The sequence below is a fragment of the Carcharhinus amblyrhynchos genome, chromosome 2 (genome assembly GCF_965287045.1).
Source record: "Carcharhinus amblyrhynchos chromosome 2, sCarAmb.v2.hapA, whole genome shotgun sequence".
In the NCBI taxonomy this organism is placed as follows: Eukaryota; Metazoa; Chordata; class Chondrichthyes; order Carcharhiniformes; family Carcharhinidae; genus Carcharhinus; species Carcharhinus amblyrhynchos.
In genome coordinates, this window is record NC_137325.1 from 50,732,626 (window position 1) to 50,754,899 (window position 22,274).

Below are 22,274 nucleotides of genomic sequence, written 5' to 3' on the forward strand. Positions count from 1 at the left end.
TGATCACTTGGAATGTTTCTTTTGTTTCCAATATGACTATTGTTATAATCCAATTATGAACAATCAACATTTAAAGAGAAATCTGAACACTTTGTTTTAACCAATAGAACTACAACACAAGATTTCACATTTTTAGAAACAAAACAGCTTTTTTATACATAGAACAATTAGATTAACAACCATCTTATGTTCAAACATGCTAGGTAGGCCCTTAGGTTTACTTCTTACTTATGCCAAGAATTCTATTGTACGTTAACAAGATCTTTAAAGCTATTTACTTATAGAGAGAACAGCCATAAGTATGTCACAGTCCTCTGGAAATATAGTAAATTCTTCTCAGCTCCAGCTATTTTCAGAGGTAAAACTTGAATTTACCATCTCTTGATTGTAAATGCCTCAATCCCCTGTTCTGATTACTTTTCTAAGTTTCCTAAGCTAATCTGCTAGTTGACTTCTTTGTCACAACTCTTTGTTGCAACCAGTGAAGGTTCTTCTACTAACACGTTTCAAATGAGGCAATCTTCTATCTTCTGTTCCCTCACAAGTTGCAGTTACTGCTTGGATGACTCTGCATCCCTTTATATAGCCTCAAGTCGTTCCAGTCTGCCCGCAGTTTTGGTTTCTAAATCTTAAAGTCAGTTTTTGTTTCCTTCAAAACATGGAGTGTCCATTTCCTTTCTGTTTTCCTCTTTCAATTATTAGTTAGATCATCCATGAATTAAGTTTCTCCATCTGATGTTTCCTAGCTCTTCTGATTGGACTTTTTAATAATCTCCCTGCTTGTAAATGTTGCATTGAAGTTATTTATTTACTAGTTTTAAATTAAATTTTCTTCCCTGTGCTCCCACCCGCCCACCACCCCCACCCCCCCGCCAACTCTCTACAGCTGAAACTTAATTCCTAAAACACAACTTATATACTGAAGCAAATGAACTAGGTATGTGCAACACCAGATTCTATAATTCACTAGCTGAAGAAAGAAGATTTTGGGTTTCCAACTGAATGTTGTTACCTGATGTAGCTGCCATATAATTTCATTTAGTTATGACTTCAAAGGTTTTTTTGTAGCAAGGCTTTGGATTTCAACTGTAAAGACATTTATCTCTCCAGGCAAACGAACCCCGTGGAGAGGAATCCTTCTGTTTGGTCCCCCTGGAACTGGCAAGTCCTATCTAGCAAAAGCTGTGGCAAAAGAAGCAAACAACTCTACATTTTTCTCAATTTCCTCTTCTGACTTGGTCTCTAAATGGCTTGGAGAAAGTGAAAAGTGAGTTTCTATCATTCTCATAGTATGCAACTTTGAACTCATAACTTTGACAATTGCCTATTTGAAAATTGATGATAGACAATTTTATACTGCCTCTACATGAGCTTTTATTAAAATATTGCATCTCATGTTTCTGTCTAAATCGATCTAGATCAGAAACGGAAATATTAACCAATTCAAAGTGAAATTAACATAGTTTGTGTCATTTTTCAAAGGCCAGTTGGGTTTGTGTGAATCTTTGGAACGTAATCCTTTATTACAGCCAAATGGTCTAACACTTGAATGAAACTGCAATAAAAGCAGTACAAAATGTACAAGATTATGATGCAATTGGAAGAAAGATTTCAGAAACTCGCTTCACAAAGCAACCAGTGGCCAGAGCCTGCAATGAGACTGTGGCAGTTGACATGGCAAAATTAAATGGGAAAGGTTAACTTTGATAAATCTTGATCCAAAAATACAACTGAAAATCCTGAAAACAGGAAGTAAGCTTTGTGAACAAGATTTGCATACTGTAAGTAAGACTTTTCAGTTGTGAGGTATATCCTGGTTTTTTTGTTAGTGGTTACATCACAGGAATGATTACGTTGTTATAAAGACATACTTGCACACAATCATTTTTGCATTTTTGCATTATTCAGATTGGTAAAGAATCTATTTCAACTTGCTCGAGAGCACAAGCCTTCAATTATTTTCATTGATGAAGTTGATTCTCTTTGTGGTTCGAGAAGTGAAAATGAAAGTGAAGCTGCAAGACGTATTAAAACTGAATTCCTGGTCCAAATGCAAGGTAAGCATCTTTGGGCTTTGTGAGTCAGTAGTCTCATTAAGAGTTTGAGTGGAATCTAATTTAGGCCATCATCCCTATACAGTATTGCAAACTTTATCCAATCAAATTAACCTTCAAAGGAGTGGTTTCTGAAGTTCTCTGTATCCTTGCCCCAAAAGCAGATGGAGTTCCCAGAATGTTAGCCAAATATTGCATCCTTATTCTTTAGCAGTTTCTCATGATGTAATATTTCTATGGTGTCAGGAAAACTTATGCAGCACAACTTTGAATTCCCTTACAAACTTCAAACTTGTTTCTGATATCATGTAGTACTGTTTTTAAAAATGTTAATCAATGCAGCATTGACAGCTTTTAATGGAGTCTGATCCAGTTAGCCACTGTCAGGGAAAGAAAACAAAATCCTAAGTAAGTCCAATATAAGACTCAATTTCCAAATTTGCAGTTGAGGCCCACATCTATATTAACCATTCCTCTTGGTCTATAAACAAAAGTTGAAAGAAATAAAATAACTTGCATTTATTAAACACCTTTCACTTCCCCAGGAAGTCCAAGAATGTATATTCAATTAATTACTTTGTGTCATTGTTAAGACACGCCAGATATGGCAGCCACTTTGCACCTGGCAAGATTGCTAAACACCAATCAGCTAGGACAATTAGGTCTAATTGGCCCTTGCCATTTAAACTTTATAAACACAAGCTGTTGTTGTATAGTACCTTTAATCTAGTAAATCTAACTAGAAAGTTTTTGTGTACACCTGCCTGGTAAGTTAAAGCAACACAACAGCTCAGTGTTGAAATCAATATGATATAGAAAATTAGAAATATAGAAAATATTCAGAAATGTTCTTATTTTGTTAACAAACCACAAAATTAAAAGATAAGCACAAAGAGGTGGTTTCATTTTGGGTTCTAAATGGCACTTGGAGGAAAAGCAGGCAGCAAGTTCAATTGTGAGAGTATTTCTTCATTATTAGTGCATACAACTGTTTGCCATGTAGATGTGTCATTATTGACCATTGCCTTTTGTCCCAGCTTCTTGTGTGACGTATCTAAATAACTGTAATACATTATATTCTAAATTTGACTTGGTGTTAAACTGCAGAAAATAAGTTTGTTTTATAGTGCTTTTATTTATTAAACAAGATTGAATTGGAAAAAATTAATCTATCCAGATAGTTCATAGACTAAGCAAAATTAATATACCTGTGGATTAAAGTTGTTTGAAAGGTGTAGGCATCAAAAACACGTAGCATTGATCTTTTGAACTAATGTTTATCTCCTAAGAAAATCTTTAAACTTGTACATGTGCACTTCAGGCTTGAAAAATGCTTCATCCAACTTTACTCTGTGGCAATTACAATTATAGTTTTCTAGAGTAGTATTTCTATTCAACAATACTCCTGGCCCACTATATAATCTTATGTCAAAATCAAGAGAATGTCTGCATTGTTGACCTAATTAGAGTTTTAATAGTCAAGTGCCAGTTGAAACTGATTTGTATGAGGGAAAACTTTTAACCTTAACTTATAATGATGAAAATTTACTATGCTTTGAACTGCAATCTTTTTAATGAATGATCTGAATATGAATGGTGAATCATGAATGTAAACATTAATTAGTATAAGATATAACTACCCTAGTTTATTTAATTAAAATTTCATTTTATGGAATTTTCAACATGATGAGTTTCTGAGAGAATTCAATTTGTCACTGTTCAATTTTCTATGTCCATAACACATTCAACCACATTACCCATTAAACCACTGATAACTTTTAACAGGTGTTGGAGTAGATAATGAAGGAATCTTGGTACTTGGAGCAACAAATATCCCATGGGTTCTAGATTCTGCCATAAGACGAAGGTAAAATGATTATGCAACTTTTTTAACTAATGTCCTTTAAATGAAAATAACATCTGTCAGAAGATTTTCCATACTGGTAAACAAATTATGATTCCCTATTAGCATGCATGCATGCGCAATGATGCCATTTTTTATGGTTGACAAACCTGGTGTCAAGAAAACTGAAAGCAGCCCCTTGTGAAACGCTATACTCATAAGAATTGCAGAGCAGCTTTTCACTAAACAATTATCCCTCTAAACAAACCACAACAGTCAAATATTGCTTTGTGCTACCATCGAATAAAGTAATTGTACAAAGACTTAACTATTGGATGTGAAATACTATGTATAACCTCCTGTGGTTTTCTTGTCATTTTGTGGAGAGAAATAACTGGCACTATATATGGAAAATCCTAAATGCATGCATCTCACATAATCTTATTTCTATTTTTAATGGTCACTGGGGAAAAATTAGAAATTGTCCTCATTTTTATGTTTTATAATGATTTTCTATTGGGCGATGCATTTTTACCATAAAATGAAAATACGAATTGTTGTAAGATTTAAAAAAGAAAGGCAGACACCCATAAAGATTTATTCATGTTAAATATGAATCAGATTCTCCTTGCAGATCTCCTAAAATTATTTTGAAGATATGATTGCTGTTCAATTTATCTTGGCACCTAATTGATACACTACCATGGAATTCTAAATCATCACTGAAGCCCATTTCGATTAATATTTTAATGGTGAATAATGTTCTGTTAGCACAGTAGAAACGAATGCAAATGAACACATGCATTGAATTTGGTCAATCCACTTGCCAATGCTAATTCAAAATATTTTTAAGAAGCGGGTTGATGGGTTTTTGATAAGAGAGGGGATTAAGGGTTATGGGGAGAGGGCGGGAAAGTGGAACTGAGCCACAACAGATCAGCCATGATCTTATTGAATGGCGGGGCAGGCTCGAAGGGCTAGATGGCCTACTCCTGCTCCTATTTCTTATGTTCTTATGTTCTTAAATCCCTACCTGTAACTGAGCAAAGCAGTGCTAAATATATATTTGAATGCAGATAATTATAATGCAGATAGTCGCAAAGCTTTGTAAATCAAAAGATCATCATTATTGACCAGATTAATGCACCTCATTATCACTGGTGCCTTCGGCATAACAGCATTTCTTATTCTCAAGCTGTTGTTTTACAGATTTGAGAAACGTATCTATATTCCATTACCTGAACAGGGTGCTCGTGCTATGATGTTTAAATTGCACCTTGGAACAACACAAAATAGTCTGACTGATGAAGATTATCAGATATTGGGAAAGAAAACAGAAGGATATTCTGGGGCTGACATCAGTATCATAGTACGAGATGCTTTGATGCAGCCAGTCAGAAAGGTTCAGTCAGCTACTCATTTCAAGAGGGTAAGATAACTTAAACATAAAGTGCAGCAGTTTTCTTGAAAGTTGTATCCATCCTCTATAGATAACTCTTTAGATGAATGTAAAGAAATTAATTAACCAAAGTTGCAATTATGTTTCACCCTTTCTCCTCCTTTATTTGGTTCTCATCCGCCATAGCTCAATTTTCACAGATGTTAACTCTGATTTCCATGTATCAACTACTAGAATTTGGAAAATAGTATCCAAAATGAGTTGTGCTCCCTTTTTGTTCTTCACATTCTTATTCTTTTATTAAAGAACAACACAGCACAGGAATAGGCCCTTCGGCCTACAAAGTCTGCACCGACTCCTAATCTTTATTTAAACTCACTATTTTTTGCCCATGCACACATACCAGTCCTTTGAATGCCTCCCACTCATGTTTATCCAGATAAGTCTTGAATGTTACTAACATGCCTGCTTCCACCACCATCTCTGGCAATGTGTTCCAGACATCCACCACCCTCTGTGTGAAAAGTTTTCCCTGCATGTTACCCCTAAATTTTCCACCTCCCACTTTGAACCCGTGCCCTCTTGTAGTTGAACTTTCCACTCTGGGAAAAAGTCTATGACTATTCACCCTATCTATGCCCCTCATAATTTTGTAGATCTCTATCAGGTTGCCCCTCAGCCTCTGTCTTTCTAGTGAAAACAATCTGAATTTAACCAACTCTCCAGCCCAGGCATCATCCTAGTAAACCTTCCTTGACTCTCTCCAAAGCATCCATGCCCTTATGGTAGTGTGGTGACCAGAACTGCATGCAATATTCCAAATGTGGCCTAACCAAAGTTCTATACAGCTGTAATATAACTTGCCAGCATTTATGCTCACTGCCCTGGCCGATGAAGGCAAGCATGCTATGTGGCTTCTTGATCACTTTATCCACCTGTGTTGCCATTTTCAGAGATCTGTGGACCTGTATGCCAAAATCCCTCTAAGTCAATATTCCTATGGGGTTCTGTCATTTACTGTATAATTCACTCCTGAATTTGATGAAATGCATCACCTCGCATTTGGCCTGATTAAACTACATCTGCCATTTCTCTGCCCAAGTCTGAAATCTATCTATATCCTGATGAATACTTTGATAATCCTCATCACTATCTGCAACTCCGCTAATTTTTGCGTCATCTGCAAAGTTACTAATCAGACCACCAACATTTTCCTCCAGAAGTCTAAGTAGACACTGTTCACTGCCTTGCCCTCATCAATCATTCTCATCACCATCTCAAGAACTCAAATCAAATTGATGAGACCTTTCCTGCACAAATCTGTGCTGCTTATCACTAACATGTCATTTGCTTTTAAATGTGAATAAGCCCTGCCTCAGTGTCTTTTCCAACAGCTTCAACTACTGACGTCAGGCTCAGCAGTCTGTATTTACCTAGATTATCTCTGATTCTCTCCTTCAAGAAAGGAACAACATTGGTCATTTGCCAGTCTTCTGGAACCTCACCAATGGCCAAAAAAGATGCAAAGATGTCTGTTAAGGCCCCAGCTATTTCCTCCCTTGCCCCCCCCCCCACAGCATCCTGAGATAAATCCCATCTGGCCCTGGGGACTTGTCTATCTTAGTAAATTTCAAGACACCCGAAACTTTCTCCTTCATTATATTGACCTGCCAGAGAGTATTCACACAGCCTTCCCTAACCTCTCATCTCATGTCTGTCTCTTTGGTGAAAATGGATGCAAAGTACTCATTAAGGATCTCACCTCAGACTCCACATGTAACTTCCCTCCTTTATCCTTGAGTGGGCCTACTCTTTCCCTCGCTACCCTCCCAATATATGTACAAAATGCCCTGGGATTCTCCTTAACCCAGCTGGCCATGGATATATTGTAACCCCTTTAGCCCTCCTAATTCCCCGTTTGAGCTCCTTCCTACTTTCCCTATATTCTTCAAGGGCTTCATCTGTTTCTAGTTGCCTATCTTTTACCTATGCTTTTTTTTGACTAAGCTGATAATTTCCCCCCCGTCATCCAATGTTTCTGAATCATGCCATTTCTGTCCTTCATTTTCACGGGAACATCCCTGTCCTGCACTCTAATCAAGTTATCTTTAAAAGACTCCCACATGTCAGATGTGGATTTTCTCTCAAACAGCCACTCCCAATCCATACTCTCCAATTCTTGCTTAATTCGGTTATTGTTGGCCTTCCCCCAATTTAACACTGTCACCGAAGGACCACTCTTTTCCTTATCCGTAAGTATCCAAAACGTATGGCATTATGGTCACCATTCCCAAAATGTTGCCCTGTTGAAAGTTTGATCACCTGACTGGGCTCATTCCCCAATACTATGTCCAGTATGGCTGCGTCCCTCATTGGACTATCCACATACTATTTCAAAAAACTCTCCTGGACACAACTTAACAAATTGCTTTCCATCAAAACCGCTGGCACTGAGGGAGTCCCAGTCAATATGGGGGAAGTTAAAATCACCCACCACAACAATCATGTTTTTATCACATCTTTCCCGAATCTGACTACATATCTGTTCCTCTATCTCTCTCTGGCAGCTGGGAGGTCTGTAGTACAATCCCAGCATTGTAATTTCCCCTTTCCTGTTTCTGAGCTCGACTCATAATGCCTTTCCGTTAGATCCCTCCAAAGTATCCTCCTCAACACAGCTGTGATATTTTCCCTAAACAGTAATGCAACTCCCCCACCTCTTTTGCTTCCTCCTCTGTCTGGCATCTCGCTATCCCAGAACGTTAAACTGCCAGTCTTGTCCCACTTTCACCCATGTCTCTTGTGGTTAAGGATCTGTCTTCTCTTCAACCTGCTATTCACTCTGTAGAATATATTTCACATGGTTTCATTCTTATCTGATACGACAAAAGGATTGCATCTCCTCTAAAGATTTCAATTTTGTATATAGATATTCTAATTTGTCAAAAAGCTCCATTCTTCACCCCTCCTCTTCCTTCATTTTCAAGCTCCCCTTGGTGACATGATCAGCATCATTCAGTTTTCACTGGTACATCCATCAACTCTCATTGTTACCTCTCTGTCTCCATTATTGAGTTCAAGATTGCTTCAAAGTTCCAAATTGCTGACTAGATATTAAGACCCAAATGAATCAAAAGTTTTAGAATCTTACTATGTGATAAAATTGAATATATCACACCAATTAATACCTGCCCTCATCAAAAATCTGTTAGACTGTGGCATCTTTGGCTAACCTTGGAGTTTTGAAGCTTAGGCATCTTGCTGAACCTCCAGTTGAAGTTACATCCCTATTTATCAGACACCAAATTGCTTTCTTTCACTGTTGAAGTGTTACCCTCTTCGTCGCAAATTTCCAAGGCTCTCATAAACAATTTTCTTTGACCATGTATTTGTTATCCCTAACTATTAAGTTTCACATGAACATATGAATTAAGAGCAGGTAGGCATTTCAGCTCTTCAATAAGATCATGGCTGATCTGGTTATGACCTCAACCCCACATTCTGCCTCCAACCCTTTGACTCCCTTCTTCATCAAGAATCTGTCTATCTCTGCCTTAAAAGTATTAATTGACCCTGCCTCCACTGCTCATTGGGGAAGAGAGTTCCAAAGATTCATGACCCTCTGAGGGAAGATATTTCTTCCTATCTCTATCTTAAATGGAAGACCTCTTATTTTTAAATTGTGTCCCTTAGTTCTAGTCGCTACCACAAAGGGAAACATCCTTTTGGCATCCACCTTGTTAAGTTCCCTCAGGATCTTGTATACTTCAATAAAAACACCTCTCTATCTTCTGAATTCCAATAGTTGTAGGTCCAGGCTGTACAACCTTTCCTCCTAAGATAACCTTCCCCATCCGAGGTATCAGTCGAGTGAACCTTCTCTAAACTGCTTCTAACACGTTTATGTCCTTTCTTAAATAAAAAGACCAAGACTACACAGTTCTCTAGATGTGATCTCAGCTCCATTCTGGATAATTGTAACAAAATATCCCTACATTTGTATTCTATTCCTTTATAATAAACTCCAAATTCCATTTGCTTTCACAATCACTTGCTGATTGCCTTTCCTGATTCGTGTACCAGGACACCCAGATCCCTCTGAATCTCCACGGTACTGCAATCTCTCTCTATTTAAATATGTTGTTTTTCTATTCTTCTTGCCAAAATAGATATTCACATTTTCCCCCCCCCCCCACCCCCGTCTAATCAATTTGCCAAATCTTTGTCCAAACACTTAACCTATATATGTCCCTTTGCAGACTCTTTGCCTTCTATATAATTAACTTTCCTAACTTACTTTCCTCCCTATCTTTGTTTCAGCAGCAAAGTTAACAACTAAACATTTGGTCCTTTCATCCAGGACATTGATTATGACTTGAACATAGTTGAGGCCCCAGCAGAAATCCCCGTGGCACTCGTCACATCTTCCAACCTAAAAATGACCCAGTTATCCCTTTTCTCTACTTGGTGTTAGCTAACTAATCCACCTTGTGTACTATTATGGTACCTCTACACAATGAGATCTTATTTTGCATTGTCACCTTTTATGTGCCACTTTGTCAAATGGAAGTCTAAATGCATGTACGTTTACTGTTCATTACTTCATCAGAGAACTCAAATAAATTAGTCAAACATGATTCCCCTTTGATAAAACCACTCTGCTTGATTGAATTGAGATTTTCTCAGTGCCTTGCTTTAACTTCTTTAATAATAATTCCAACAATTTCCCTATGTCAAGTGTTAAGCTAACTGACCTTTAGTTTCTTGCTTCTAAAGGATCCTTTTCATGAATAGGGAAGTTTCACATTTGCTGTTTTCCAATCTAATGGGACCTTTCCAGAATCCAGGGAATTTTGGAAATTAAAACTAATGCATCTACTATTTCAGCAACCATTTATTTTACTTTAAGACTCTAGTCTTAAAGTCCATCAAGATCTGGGAACTTGACAGCTTTTGGTATGAATAATTTTATCAGTACCCTTTCCCTGCTGCTTGTAATTGTTTTAAGCTCCTCCTCCCCTTCACCTCCTAGTTCGCGATTATTTCTGGGATGTTATTTGCATGCAGTGAATGCATTTGCAGAGTTTCTGTTCAATTCATCCATCATTTCCTTATTTTCCATTATTAATTCCTCATTCTGTCTCACTAGAGGACCAACATTGGCTTTACGTTTTTTTTTCCTTTTTAAATACCTGTGGAAACCCTTACTATCTGTTTTTAAACTTCAAGCTAGCTTTCTCTCATAGTCTAATAGTCATTAATCTTTTAGTCATTCTTTGCTTTTCTTCATAATCTGTCCATTCTTATGACCTGCCATTCACCTTTGCAGAGTTGTGCAATTTTCTTGCAATTGGATACTATGTTTAACTTCCTTAGTTAGCCATGGATGGTGTGCCCTTCCCTTAAAGTCTTTCTTTCTCACTGGAATATATTTTGAGTGTTCTGAAATCTCTCCTGCCTACACTACGTTTCTACTCACCTATTCCTTAAACATATTCCCAGTTCACTTCAGCCAGCTATGTCTTCATGACTTCATAATTATATTATTTAAGTTTAAAACACCAGTCTTAGATTCATTCCTCTCTTTCTCAAACTGAATGTGAAATTCAATCATACTATAAACACTGCTACCTCAAGGCACCTTCACTGAGGTCAATAATTAATCCTGTCTCATTGCACATTATCAGATCTAATATAGTCTGCTCCCTGGTTGGTCGTGAAATATGATCCTCTAAGAAACTGACTCAAAAAAAAGTCCATGAACTCATCATTGAGGCTACTTATGCCAATCTTATTTGCCCAATCTATTTATAGAGCAAATTCACCCATGGTTACTACCATACCTTGCTCATAAGCCACTATTATTGGTTCATGTATACTACGTCCTACAATGTGGTTGCTGTTAGAGAACCTATAAACCACTACCACAAGGAACTTTTTACCCTTACTGTTTCTCATCTCTACTCAAACTGATTCTACAACTAGATCTCCAGAGCTAAGGTAATTTATTTCTAATTTACCAATGTCATTCTTATTTAAGAGCTACTTGTCCAGCGTTTCTTAACTTCCTGTCTTTCCTGAATGTCATATGCCTATTAGTATTTAGGTCCAGTGTTTGTCATCCTGTAGTCATGTTTCTGTAATTGCTATCCGATTGTACCCTATTATTTTTCTGCAGTTAATTCATCTGTTTTGTTACAAATGTTACATGCTTTCAGATACAAAACCTTTAACTCTATCTTTTTACTATTTTTGTAACCTCTATCTTTATTTGTTCCTGTTCCTTCCTGCCACATTCTGATTATTTCCCTTATTCCTATCTTGTTTTTTGCCTTGTCTTCTCCGTTTGATTTATCAAACCTTCCGAAACTTGATCTCTTGCTCCACTGTTTAATTTAAAATTATCTCTACTGCTCTGGTCATGTGATTCCCAAGAGCACATTGAAGCACGGTCATGTGAAGTCCATCCCGACAGTATAGCTCTCACTTTTCTCAGTACTGGTGCCAGTCCCCATGAACCAAAATTCATTTCCCTCAGATCCGTCTTTGAGCATTTAACTCTCTAATCTGATTTATTCTATACCAATTTGCTCATGGCTCAAGTAGTAATCCAGAGATGATTATTCTTGAGATTATGCTTTTAATTTAGCCCCAGATGCTCGAATTCCCTCTTTCCTAGTTCTGCCTATGTTGTAGGTCTCCACATGGTCCATGTCCACTGGATCTTTCCTTTTCCACTGCAAATTTCCCTCCAGCCCAGAGCAGATGTCCTGAAGCCTGGCATCAAATAGGTGACGCAGCTTTTAGACTCAGGACTGTCTATCTCCCTGATAATGTCCCCAACTACCGTCGGATTCCTTTTACCCACAACTAATCTACAATTACTAATGAATTACATGAGCTTTGAAAATAAATGAGCAGAAATTTCACCAACCGATCACTTAACTGTTTTCCTGTCCTGTTGCACTTTGCTTCTTTTGGAGTGTAGTCAGTGTGCTCGGGAGCCACAGACTGGACTGGATTGGATAGCTCTTCAACGAGCTGATAGTTCCTTTTGGGGTCCCCTTTTAATCCATTCTTCTAGGTAGTGGTCACTGCCTCTGAGTCTTCTCTCTGCCCATTCTAATAAACTAGGCTTGTACTCGTTAGAGTTTAGAAGAATGAGGGGAGATCTCATTGAGACGTATAAGATGATGAATGGGATGGATAGGATAGAGGTGGAGAGACTCTTCCCGCTCAAAAAAGACAGTAGGACTAGGGGGCACAGCCTCAAGATAAAGGGGAGGCGGTTTAGAACGGAGTTGAGGAGGAACTTCTTCACTCAAAGGGTGGTGAATCTCTGGAATTCTCTGCCCGTTGAAGTGGTGGAGGCTGCCTCGCTAAATATTTTTAAGAAGCGGGTTGATGGGTTTTTGATAAGAGAAGGGATTAAGGGTTATGGGGAGAGGGCGGGAAAGTGGAACTGAGCCACGACAGATCAGCCATGATCTTATTGAATGGCGGGGCAGGCTCGAAGGGCTAGATGGCCTACTCCTGCTCCTATTTCTTATGTTCTTATGTTCTTATGTTCATTCTCCTAGGCTTTTTAAAAAGTGATTTTCCTTTCTTCAAGATAAGGCATTTCACCCCAATTGGGATTAATCTGACACTTGATCTTAGCTAAAAGGCCAAGAAGCGATGATCTATTTTCCAAATTTTTATTCCGTCCAAAGAACCAAATTCAAATTCCAATTGAATCCAATTCATTGTTCCCACAAGAGTGACAAACAAAATCCAAGCTGACAAGCTGAGGTATTGCACCCCCTTTTGGGCTAGATCCGATACAATTCCTCTTAGCCAAAAGGCCAAGAGGGCTTTGAAAGATTGCATCAGGTGATGCCCTGGTTAAATCTCATCAGTAATCCTGATCATTGACTGTACCCTAGAATGGGAGTTCAACTGCTTGATCCGACCCGAGAGGTGATGATTGTTATTGCCCTGTAGTCTTCTTTTTGTCCACACTTCTAGGTGGTAGTTACTGCCTCTGGGTCCTTTTTTCATCTGTTCCTTTTCCATTTCCTTATTTATTTCCTGTCTAGACTTACCATGCCATAAATAGCAATAAGTAATCAATTTTGTGAAATGCTCAGATGCTTCTTCTCATACAAGTGCATTCTAGACCTACAGCTTTTGCTTTTGTATAAGCTTTTGCTTATACGAAGACTAAATTTGAGAAGGAATTTGGTGCATGGAAAATAATCATGGGTGCATTACACCTACCGTTTTGACATAGCGGAGCAATGTATCATTTAGGATAAACATTTAATTGTTATATTCTAATTACCAGATTAAAAGACAGCACATGAGCATCTTACTTTAAAAAATTTAAATATTAAATTTTGAATTTTACTATTAATTCAAACCAACTCTTTTTTTTTGAAAAAAATTGCTTTATGATAGTTTGTTGTTAAAATGTTTCTGTCCATGCTCTCATTGTTGGATTTATTCATAGCATCTCACCAACGTATATGTTATTTGATGGATGATTTGGTTAGACAAGTTTTTTTCTGTTTAGACTTGACCCAATCAACATCAATTTTACTTATTGCTATTTATGGCATAATAAGTTTAGCAGTCAGAGCAGTCTGTTGTGAAGTAGTGGCTGCAGCAACACATAACATCTTAGTAATTGACTACTATAGGCTAGCAGCTAGTTCTGATGAAAGGTCATCGACTTGAAATGTTAACTTTCATTCTGTCTTCAAATGCAGACCAAAAGGTTCTCGGCATTTCATTTTTATTTCAGATTACGAACAATACTTTGCTTTTGTTAATGGCTAGCAAACTGTTAAAGCATTTTTGTTGTTAAGAAGCATTTAAATTAAGTCTGTGGCATTCAGCACATTGTTAACTCGAAACCTATCTGTTAAGCAGTTTGCCTTTTTTAAACTTGTAGGTCAGAGGTCCTTCAAATGCTGATCCATCTGTGATTGTGGATGATCTGCTCACGCCATGTTCACCTGGTGATCCTAATGCTTTGGAGATGACCTGGATTGATGTTCCAGGGGATAAGCTTCTAGAGCCTGTCGTGTCCATGGCAAGTGGCTTTAATTTCTGCATATCTTACCATTATGTCTCAGATGCCTGATTGTTCATAGCTTTTCCCCCTCTCATAACATGTCATGAAGGTGAAATGTTTAAAACCACCATCCATGCCTGTGCAAAACAGTCTTAGTGAAAGATTTTAATGAATCTATACTTGAGAAATAAGTAATTAGATTACATGCATCATGTGATTCAAGCTAATTGGTTACTTTGCTAAATCGAAAAATGATACACAATGGTTGTCCATTTACCACACCACGTTGTGATGTGAGGAACTACATAAAGGCATGTTGCTTTGCATCTTAAACATTTCTATTCCTGATGAAAAGAATCTCATTCCTCAACAAAACCAAAACTTTGAGTGCTATTAATTTTCAAATTCTCCATTATTTATTCCTATTTTACTTTTGAACCCTGCCTCTCCACCCCTTTCCATTTTAGGAACTTGAGATATGAAAATTCTTTCATTCCCTTTTCAATATTTTCTCAGGCGTTTGTTAACTTCTCACTCTGTCTTGTGTATTGTTCTGGTCCTGAGCTCTCAAGGTGACTTAGCTCTTCTTGCACAATTCGTTAGGGCCAGTGTACATATGCAATCTTCGTTTTATATGCATCAGATTTTGCTATCACTGCAGAGCAGCAATCAGCAAACAAATAAATTGCTCAGCTGCTTAATAAAATAGTGGAATACAGATCTGAAGTCATTCTTAAATTATACAACTCTCTGATCAAATCTCAGCTCGAACACTGTGAAGCCTTTTGATCTTGGAGGTGAGATGTGGGTGTCGCTGGCAAGGCCAGCATTTGTTACCCATTCCTAATTGTCCTTGAACTGAGTGGCCTGACACAGGGCAGTTAAGAGTCAACCACGTTGTTGTGTATCTGAAGTTAACATGTCGTGAACTAGATGGGTTTTTACAACAATTCATTATAGTTTTAAGGTCAATGGCTTTATATTTCGGGTGTTCATTAAATTAATTTAAATTTCACCAGCTGTCATAGTGAGATTCAAACCCATGCCCCCAGGGCCTCTGGGCTGCTAGTTCAGTGACTTTACCAATATGCTACCATCTTCGACCACATTATGCGTGCACCACCACCACCCCCACCCCCCAATGTTTATCAAAACTTGAACATGACACTTAAAGGAGATCTGAGATTTACAAGGTACAGTATAGATGGAATAGAAAAGTAATTCTGAGCTTCTATTTCAAATTAAGATAATATAACAGAGGGCAAACTTTAATTTAGAAACAGTGTTAGGTAATTGTTCATGACAAAACGTTACTGGGTAAGATGTATTTTTAGTAAAATGAATGAAGACAAATCTCCTGGAATCATTTATACTGTAAAGAGGAAAATGTAATTCTTTCTAGATGGATAAATTAGGATAGGACAAATTATTTTCCTTAACTGAATTTGTCTTGTAAATTATGCAGTCATCCTTTTTCTTCTCAGCCATGTGATTATTACGAGCTAGTTAGCCCAGCACTTCAAGTAATGTCTAGCTTATTAACTGTGCTGTGCTTGCTTTTGAAGCAGTTTGTATTTTCCCTTTAAGTCAGCTGTAATGCACCAGCCAGTTCTATTGCTCTTAGACTTTGAAGTTGACACACCCGAAGGTACAGGGGTAGGCCAGTCAATTCCCTGAGCCAGTTTCACTATTCAAGTAGATCATGACTCATCTTTATTTTAACTCCATCTGCCTGGCTTGGTTCCATAACCTTACGTATCCTTTCTATTAAAATCTTGTTGATCTCAATTTTGAAATGTTCAATTAACCTAGCTTCAGCATGTTTTGGGAGAGAGAGAGCTCAAGATCTTGATTACCTTTTGCTTGAAGACGTGCTTTCTACTATCAAACATAGCTCTAATTCTAAGATTCTGTCCCTTATTTTGGACTCATAAATCAGGGGAAATAGCTTCTCTCCTACTTACCCTATTTATGTTGTTTTTACTCGTCTCGAATACTATCTTCAAAATTCAAGGGAAATTCAAGCTTGATTTGCTCAATTTATCTTTATAATTTAGCTTCTTAGCCCCACTATCATTCTGGTGAATCTATATTGCGAACTCTTCAAAGCCAACATATCCTTCCTAAGATCCAAAGTTCTATAGTTTAGCCAGAGCTCTGAACAATTATAAATAATTTCTAACCCTTGTGATAAAAGTCACCATTGCATTAGCCTTCCTTAATTTTTTTTGTACCTATTGACTAGGTTTTAGTCCCCTAAGTATCTCTACCTCTCAACATTTAGAAAATACTCTAATTTTTAGTCCAAATGGATGACCTTGCACTTTTCCACAATGAACTTCAATCCACTGAAGTTTTGTCCACAATCTATCAATGTCCATTTGCAACTTTGTGACCCTATCTATGGACACAACATTTCTGCTTCCTCCTTGATGTTGGTCATACTCTCTATCGTGAATATAAAAGAATGGAGTTCCATTTTGTCTTCGTACGTAGAATTTGAAATAGTAGCATCAATCTAGGAGAATAGAGGAAAGCGAGGTGCAAGGGAAAGATATGTCTATATTGAAAAGACATAGCGAGACTAGTATAAATATACATGGATAGCTTTTATGGGTAAATTGATATTTTTAAAACCATTTTTTATCTATAGTATTGAAATATGAGTGCTCTTAACATAAAGATTAACTTTATATAAATTTTGAGTTCAAAATTCAAAAGATTTGGTTCACTTTTAAAGGAAGGGCATTAAGTACACTATACTTCAAAAATTTAGTTTCCATTAAATTGTGAAAGAAAGTGTTGGAAATATAAGAGCTTTACAAAGAACTGTGGTCAATTCCAGCAGTTGAGCATGAAAGGAAACTTGAAGTCTCCTAAAAAATTGCAGTTTAACACTGACATTGAAAATAGTCTTGCAATCTGCTAGGATTATTCCTGACATATACTTAAATATACTTAATTTCCCTGTTTCATTCTCTTTAACAGCCTGACATGCTGCATTCATTAGCAAGCATAAAACCGACTGTTAATGATGAGGACCTGGAGAAGTTGAAGAAATTCACAGAAGACTTTGGTCAGGAAGGCTAAACCATAAGACCTTAATTTGCGCTGCAAAATATTTTTCTTGTACATCTCTTTTTTTCTATTCACTTAAATCAATTGCATACAATAGTGAAAGTTTATTTTTTCTTCATTTTAATATTGGAAAGTCAAGTGTTTCAGGCCAAGGGACTTAATATATATATAGTCTTAAACTTTATATAATTTCTACATTTGCCTATTAGGATACTAGTTCTCTTACATAAAAACATTAAAAAAAAGTTAAGAGAAATATAATACAGATTTCATTGAGGGTTTCGCATGATATTTAAGCAACAATACTGGAATAATTAAGAATTTTTTAAAAAACCAAGTACCGTGTACATACAATGTGCTGACTTTATTAAGGAATGTAAAGTAATCTTGGATATTATTGGTACATTCGAAACACTTTGTGAATAGGGCATTTTTAAGAGACTTCTTGCACAAAGCTCTAATGTCTCTACTGCCCACAGGATTGGACTATTTCATTGTACTTCAGGTAGGCTCGAAAATTTCTGATGGTGTGTAAAATAGAAGCTTTGTATTGGAGAAATTGGGACTACTTATCCAGTTATTTGTATTCAAAGAAATACGAACGAATTGAGCAGCTTCCATATATGTAGATTTTTTTTATAATGGAAACCTGTTTGAAGGTCCTCATATTTTCTGTTGTTTTGTAAATAAAACTTGCGTCTACCTAATGCTAACCTGTTTGGAATTCTCATTTCTGGATATTTTTTAAAATTTGCTGTCTGTTTTCTCCACTGGAAATTTCTTGTTTGTTCTTTCCAGGAATGATAAAGGCACATTTTCCCAGAAATCTAAATCTGCTTGTATACTAGCTAAATTGCAGGGTGGTGAGTGGTAGGAAGTATTTTGAGAGTTCACCTGATTAATTTGGTGTTGAGTAGGGCTGTAGCTCTAGGAAACAAACTGAGTTAGGATTTTGCAACTATTGTACATTAATGTAATTCTGATTTACATGAAGTCCTTTGGAAGATGTCTGTGATGGTGGAAGAGTTTAAATGTGGAGAAATTCATTCGGGAAGTAAGAACATTGCAGCATTTCAAAGGCTAACCATTGAGGCCATCCCAAGTTTCCAGCCACTCCCTCCCCCACAGGGCCCAATCGCAGCCCCACAGCAATTCCTGGGCCAGCACTACCAACGCGGCCCCCCCTCGGTCCTGGAACGCCCCAATGTATGGCCCACAGCAGTGGTAATCCCCTCACCCTGGCAGACCTGCACCCCGCTTGCCCCAATCACTGCCCTCCCTCCATCCCAGACTGATCCTGTCTGTGGAGTGGCATGAGGACTCCTAGCCCTGCTCCCTTGGCACTGCCCCATGCCCAGTGGGCAGTGCTGAAGTGAACCCTGGGCATGGGAACTTTGCCCCTTGGGCAATGCCAGGGACACAGGCTGACACTGCCAGGGTGCCCATGCCAGGGGGGCACCACCCCTGCCACCCAACCCCCTGGGGGGCCCCAATTGCCCCGTCTTTATTTATCATTATACACATTGATGAAGATATCCTCCATCGTGTTGTGTGGCACTACCACTGTGCTAAAGAGGATAGACTTTGAACAAAACTAGCAGCATAAAACGGCATTCATAAGGCACTGTGAGCCATTAGCAGCAGAATTATACTCAGCCACAATCTAATCACATGCCCTAACATATCCCCTATTCTATCATTACCACCAAGCCAAGGGATTAGTGAGTGCAGGAGGGCATGCTAGCAGCTACATCAGGCATAACTAAAATTTGGTGTCAACTAGTGAAGCTAGAAAATAGGACTACTTTCATGTCAAGTAGCAAGTAATGGACAAAGCTAAGTGATCCCAAAACCAATGGATCAGATTGAAACTCAGTCCTGCTATGCCCAGCAGTGAATGGCAGTGAACAATTAAACAACTCATTGGAGGAGGAGGAGGCTCCATAAATATCCACATCCTCAAAGATGGAGGAGTCCACATCAGTGCAGAAGATAAGGCTGAAGCATTTACAGCAATCTTCAACCAGAAGTGCCAAGTGAATGATCCATCTCTGCCTCCTCCAGAATTCCCCTGCATCACAGATGTCAGTCTTCAGCTGATACGATTCACTCCACATGATATCTAGAAATGGCTGAAGATGCTGCAGAATCTATGGGCCCTTACAATATTCCCTCAAAGTCATTCCCTGACCTGGAAATAATCGCCTTCCTTCACTGTTGCTGGGTCAAAATCCTGGAACTCCCTCCTAACAGCACTCTGGATGTATCTACCCCTCAGCAATGGTTCAGGAAGGCAAGTCAACACCATCTTCTCAAGGGCAACTACGGGTGGGCAATAAATGTTGATATAGTCAGCCACGTCCACATCCCATAAAAATGTAGTTTTCTAAAAAATTACTGGGAGAAGAGGGCCCTACTGTTTCCCATTATGAACCAGAGAGTTCTGATAGACATTTCAATTTTGTTTCTGTAGTTTTATCACCTTTTTGGTATATCAGTACTTCCCTTTATTTCAATCAGATACACAGTTGTCTGAATTAGATAACTAGCTTACATACACATTGAGTAAGGAAGCTGCTGGAAATTATTTCTCTTGGCAAACTTAGCTATTAATATTCTGCCTTAGAGTTACAAATTACCATATTCTGAGCCTAATTAATTCAAAATATGATGCATGGTTTAATATTTTCTTTGGTTTGTGAAAGGAAACTAGAATAAGAAAATTTGTTCTAATGTGATTTTTGGTACATGGTATCAAATGTGACAAAAAGATAAATCTAACTTCCATCTTTACCAAATAGAAACAACAGTTGTATGATAATAACTTCTGGTAATATGTCTAAATTCTGGAATTTTAAAATCTAGCTGGATGCTACTCCAATATCATCTTTCCAGGATTCCCCTCTGAAGTTAACCCATTTTCTTCTGCTTTTGTGATTTTTCCTGATATTAAGAAGAAAATAATCCATCTCAACCACTCAACAAATACATTTCAGTTGCCACCTCTCATACCTTGAAAATTCTTCTAATAGCTACAATGAAAACAAAATATAAACATTCATGAGTAGTGCTCACATTTTCATCAATTATATCGCAACAGTGAATTGAAGGTTCAATACATCTGTCCTGGAAATCCAACCAAGCACTTAATTATTTAATGTTATTTGATGTCCTGTATATCTCTGTCTCTATGACTCTGTGATTCTAATTCACCTGTTGTTGGGCATGGGGAGGTTTGGCTTCAGGCAGACTGGAGATAGTATGTCTTCTGTGTGCAGTGATGCAATTTGGCCCCAATTTTAAAGTTACAAAATCCATATTTTTGCATATATTATTTCAATAAAGGTTTATAGTATGTTGAGGAGAAATAAAATTTGTTGCTTTCTTGATGGTTCTCTGCTGTCACATTATATCTGCTCGGTCTGCCACCCTTTCATCTGAATCACACTTCCAGTGTCCAATGCTGTGGGAGTTCAGCTGGCATATTAGATAATTAAGTGATTGGCAGAATTTCTAGAAGATATTTATTAGGCCTTCAATTCATTCTTGCGATGTAACTGATAATGTGAGCAAGATTTATTAATAATATTGTTTATATTTTGTTCTGCTGTACTGGCTGAGGAGCCGAGATTCTTGAAGATGGAAGGAGATTTATGTTGTGAATTTCCCAATTCGTTTTCGTATGTCTTGGCCTTGGTGCTGATGTTAAATCAGGCGTTATCTCTTCCAAACTTTCTAATGGATGACATAATTCAATATGTTTTTCAATTTGAATTATGTTTCTTTACACTCGCTTGAATCATAGAATCCCTACAGTGCAGAATATTATTTCAACATGGGTTGATGGTATTTTAAGGAGAAATAAAATTTGTTGCTTTCTTGGTGGTTCTCTGTTGTCACATTATATCCTCTCAGTCTGCCACCCTTTCATCTGAAGATAACATCGCCAATGTCCAAGGCCATGGGAGTTCAGCTGGCATATTAGATAATTTGGCCCATCGAATCTTCATTATCCATAATCCCACCCAGGCCCTATCCCCATAACTCCACGTATTTACCCTGCTAGTCCCTCTGACACTAAGGGGCAAGTTAGTATTGCCAATCCACCTAACCTGCACGTCTTTGGAGTGTAGGAGGAAACTCAAGTGTCCAGAGGAAGCCCATGCAGACACAGGGAGAAAGTGCAAATTCCATACAGACAGTGACCCAAGTTGGGAATCGAACCCTGGTCCCTCGTGCTATGAGGCAGCGGTGCTGACCATTGTGCCACCATGCTGCCCATAAAAGAGATGGCTATCGGCTGGTTTAAAGCGGTGCTTTTTGTGCACCATTGACTATGCAGTGTTTGGCAATAAACTCCAGGTAGAATCAACAGCCCATGCTGTAATTAAATCACAACTGACATCATCGCTGCACTGTCATGGAACTTGGCAGCTCCCTATCTGGGAGCTGAACACTGATCGCCTGCATGATAGGCGGGGGTAGTAACCTCTACACTAACAAGGCTGTTGCTTTGTAGTACAGACCTTGAGTATCGCTGGAAGAAAAGAGTTGTACTATCAAAACTTTTTTTTTTGTTTTGCACTCATCTGGACAGATTCTCAAAAATGCCAAGTCTAAAGGAATAACGATTTATCTTGCGTGAGAAGACTGCTTTATTTGACAAGTGGATTCTGGTCATAGAATTTCCATGGGAAATTAACCAGAGAGAGGCTGTCATCAACTTTTTGTACAGTTGAAAAAGGCACAATATATGGATATGCTTTTTCTGTTTGCAAAGGACAGGATTCTGCACGAATATAAGTAGCTCTTAGCATGTATAAGTGAGCCACACTATGAACC

At 37.9% G+C, this 22,274-nt stretch overlaps 1 protein-coding gene across 1 annotated transcript in view; it reads left to right on the forward strand.

Annotated features, from left to right (window-relative positions):
- The window catches only part of LOC145354285 (vacuolar protein sorting-associated protein 4B), a 32,651-nt gene extending 14,512 nt beyond the window's left edge, over positions 1-18,139 (forward strand). The window contains exons 6-11 of the mRNA XM_080205388.1: positions 1,111-1,267; positions 1,909-2,057; positions 3,840-3,921; positions 5,107-5,326; positions 14,232-14,372; positions 17,343-18,139. Of these exons, the coding sequence (XP_080061514.1) occupies positions 1,111-1,267; positions 1,909-2,057; positions 3,840-3,921; positions 5,107-5,326; positions 14,232-14,372; positions 17,343-17,444 (851 nt within the window). The 3' untranslated portion in view covers positions 17,445-18,139. The remainder of the gene's footprint in view (positions 1-1,110; positions 1,268-1,908; positions 2,058-3,839; positions 3,922-5,106; positions 5,327-14,231; positions 14,373-17,342) is intronic.
- The last annotated feature ends 4,135 nt before the right edge of the window (positions 18,140-22,274 follow it).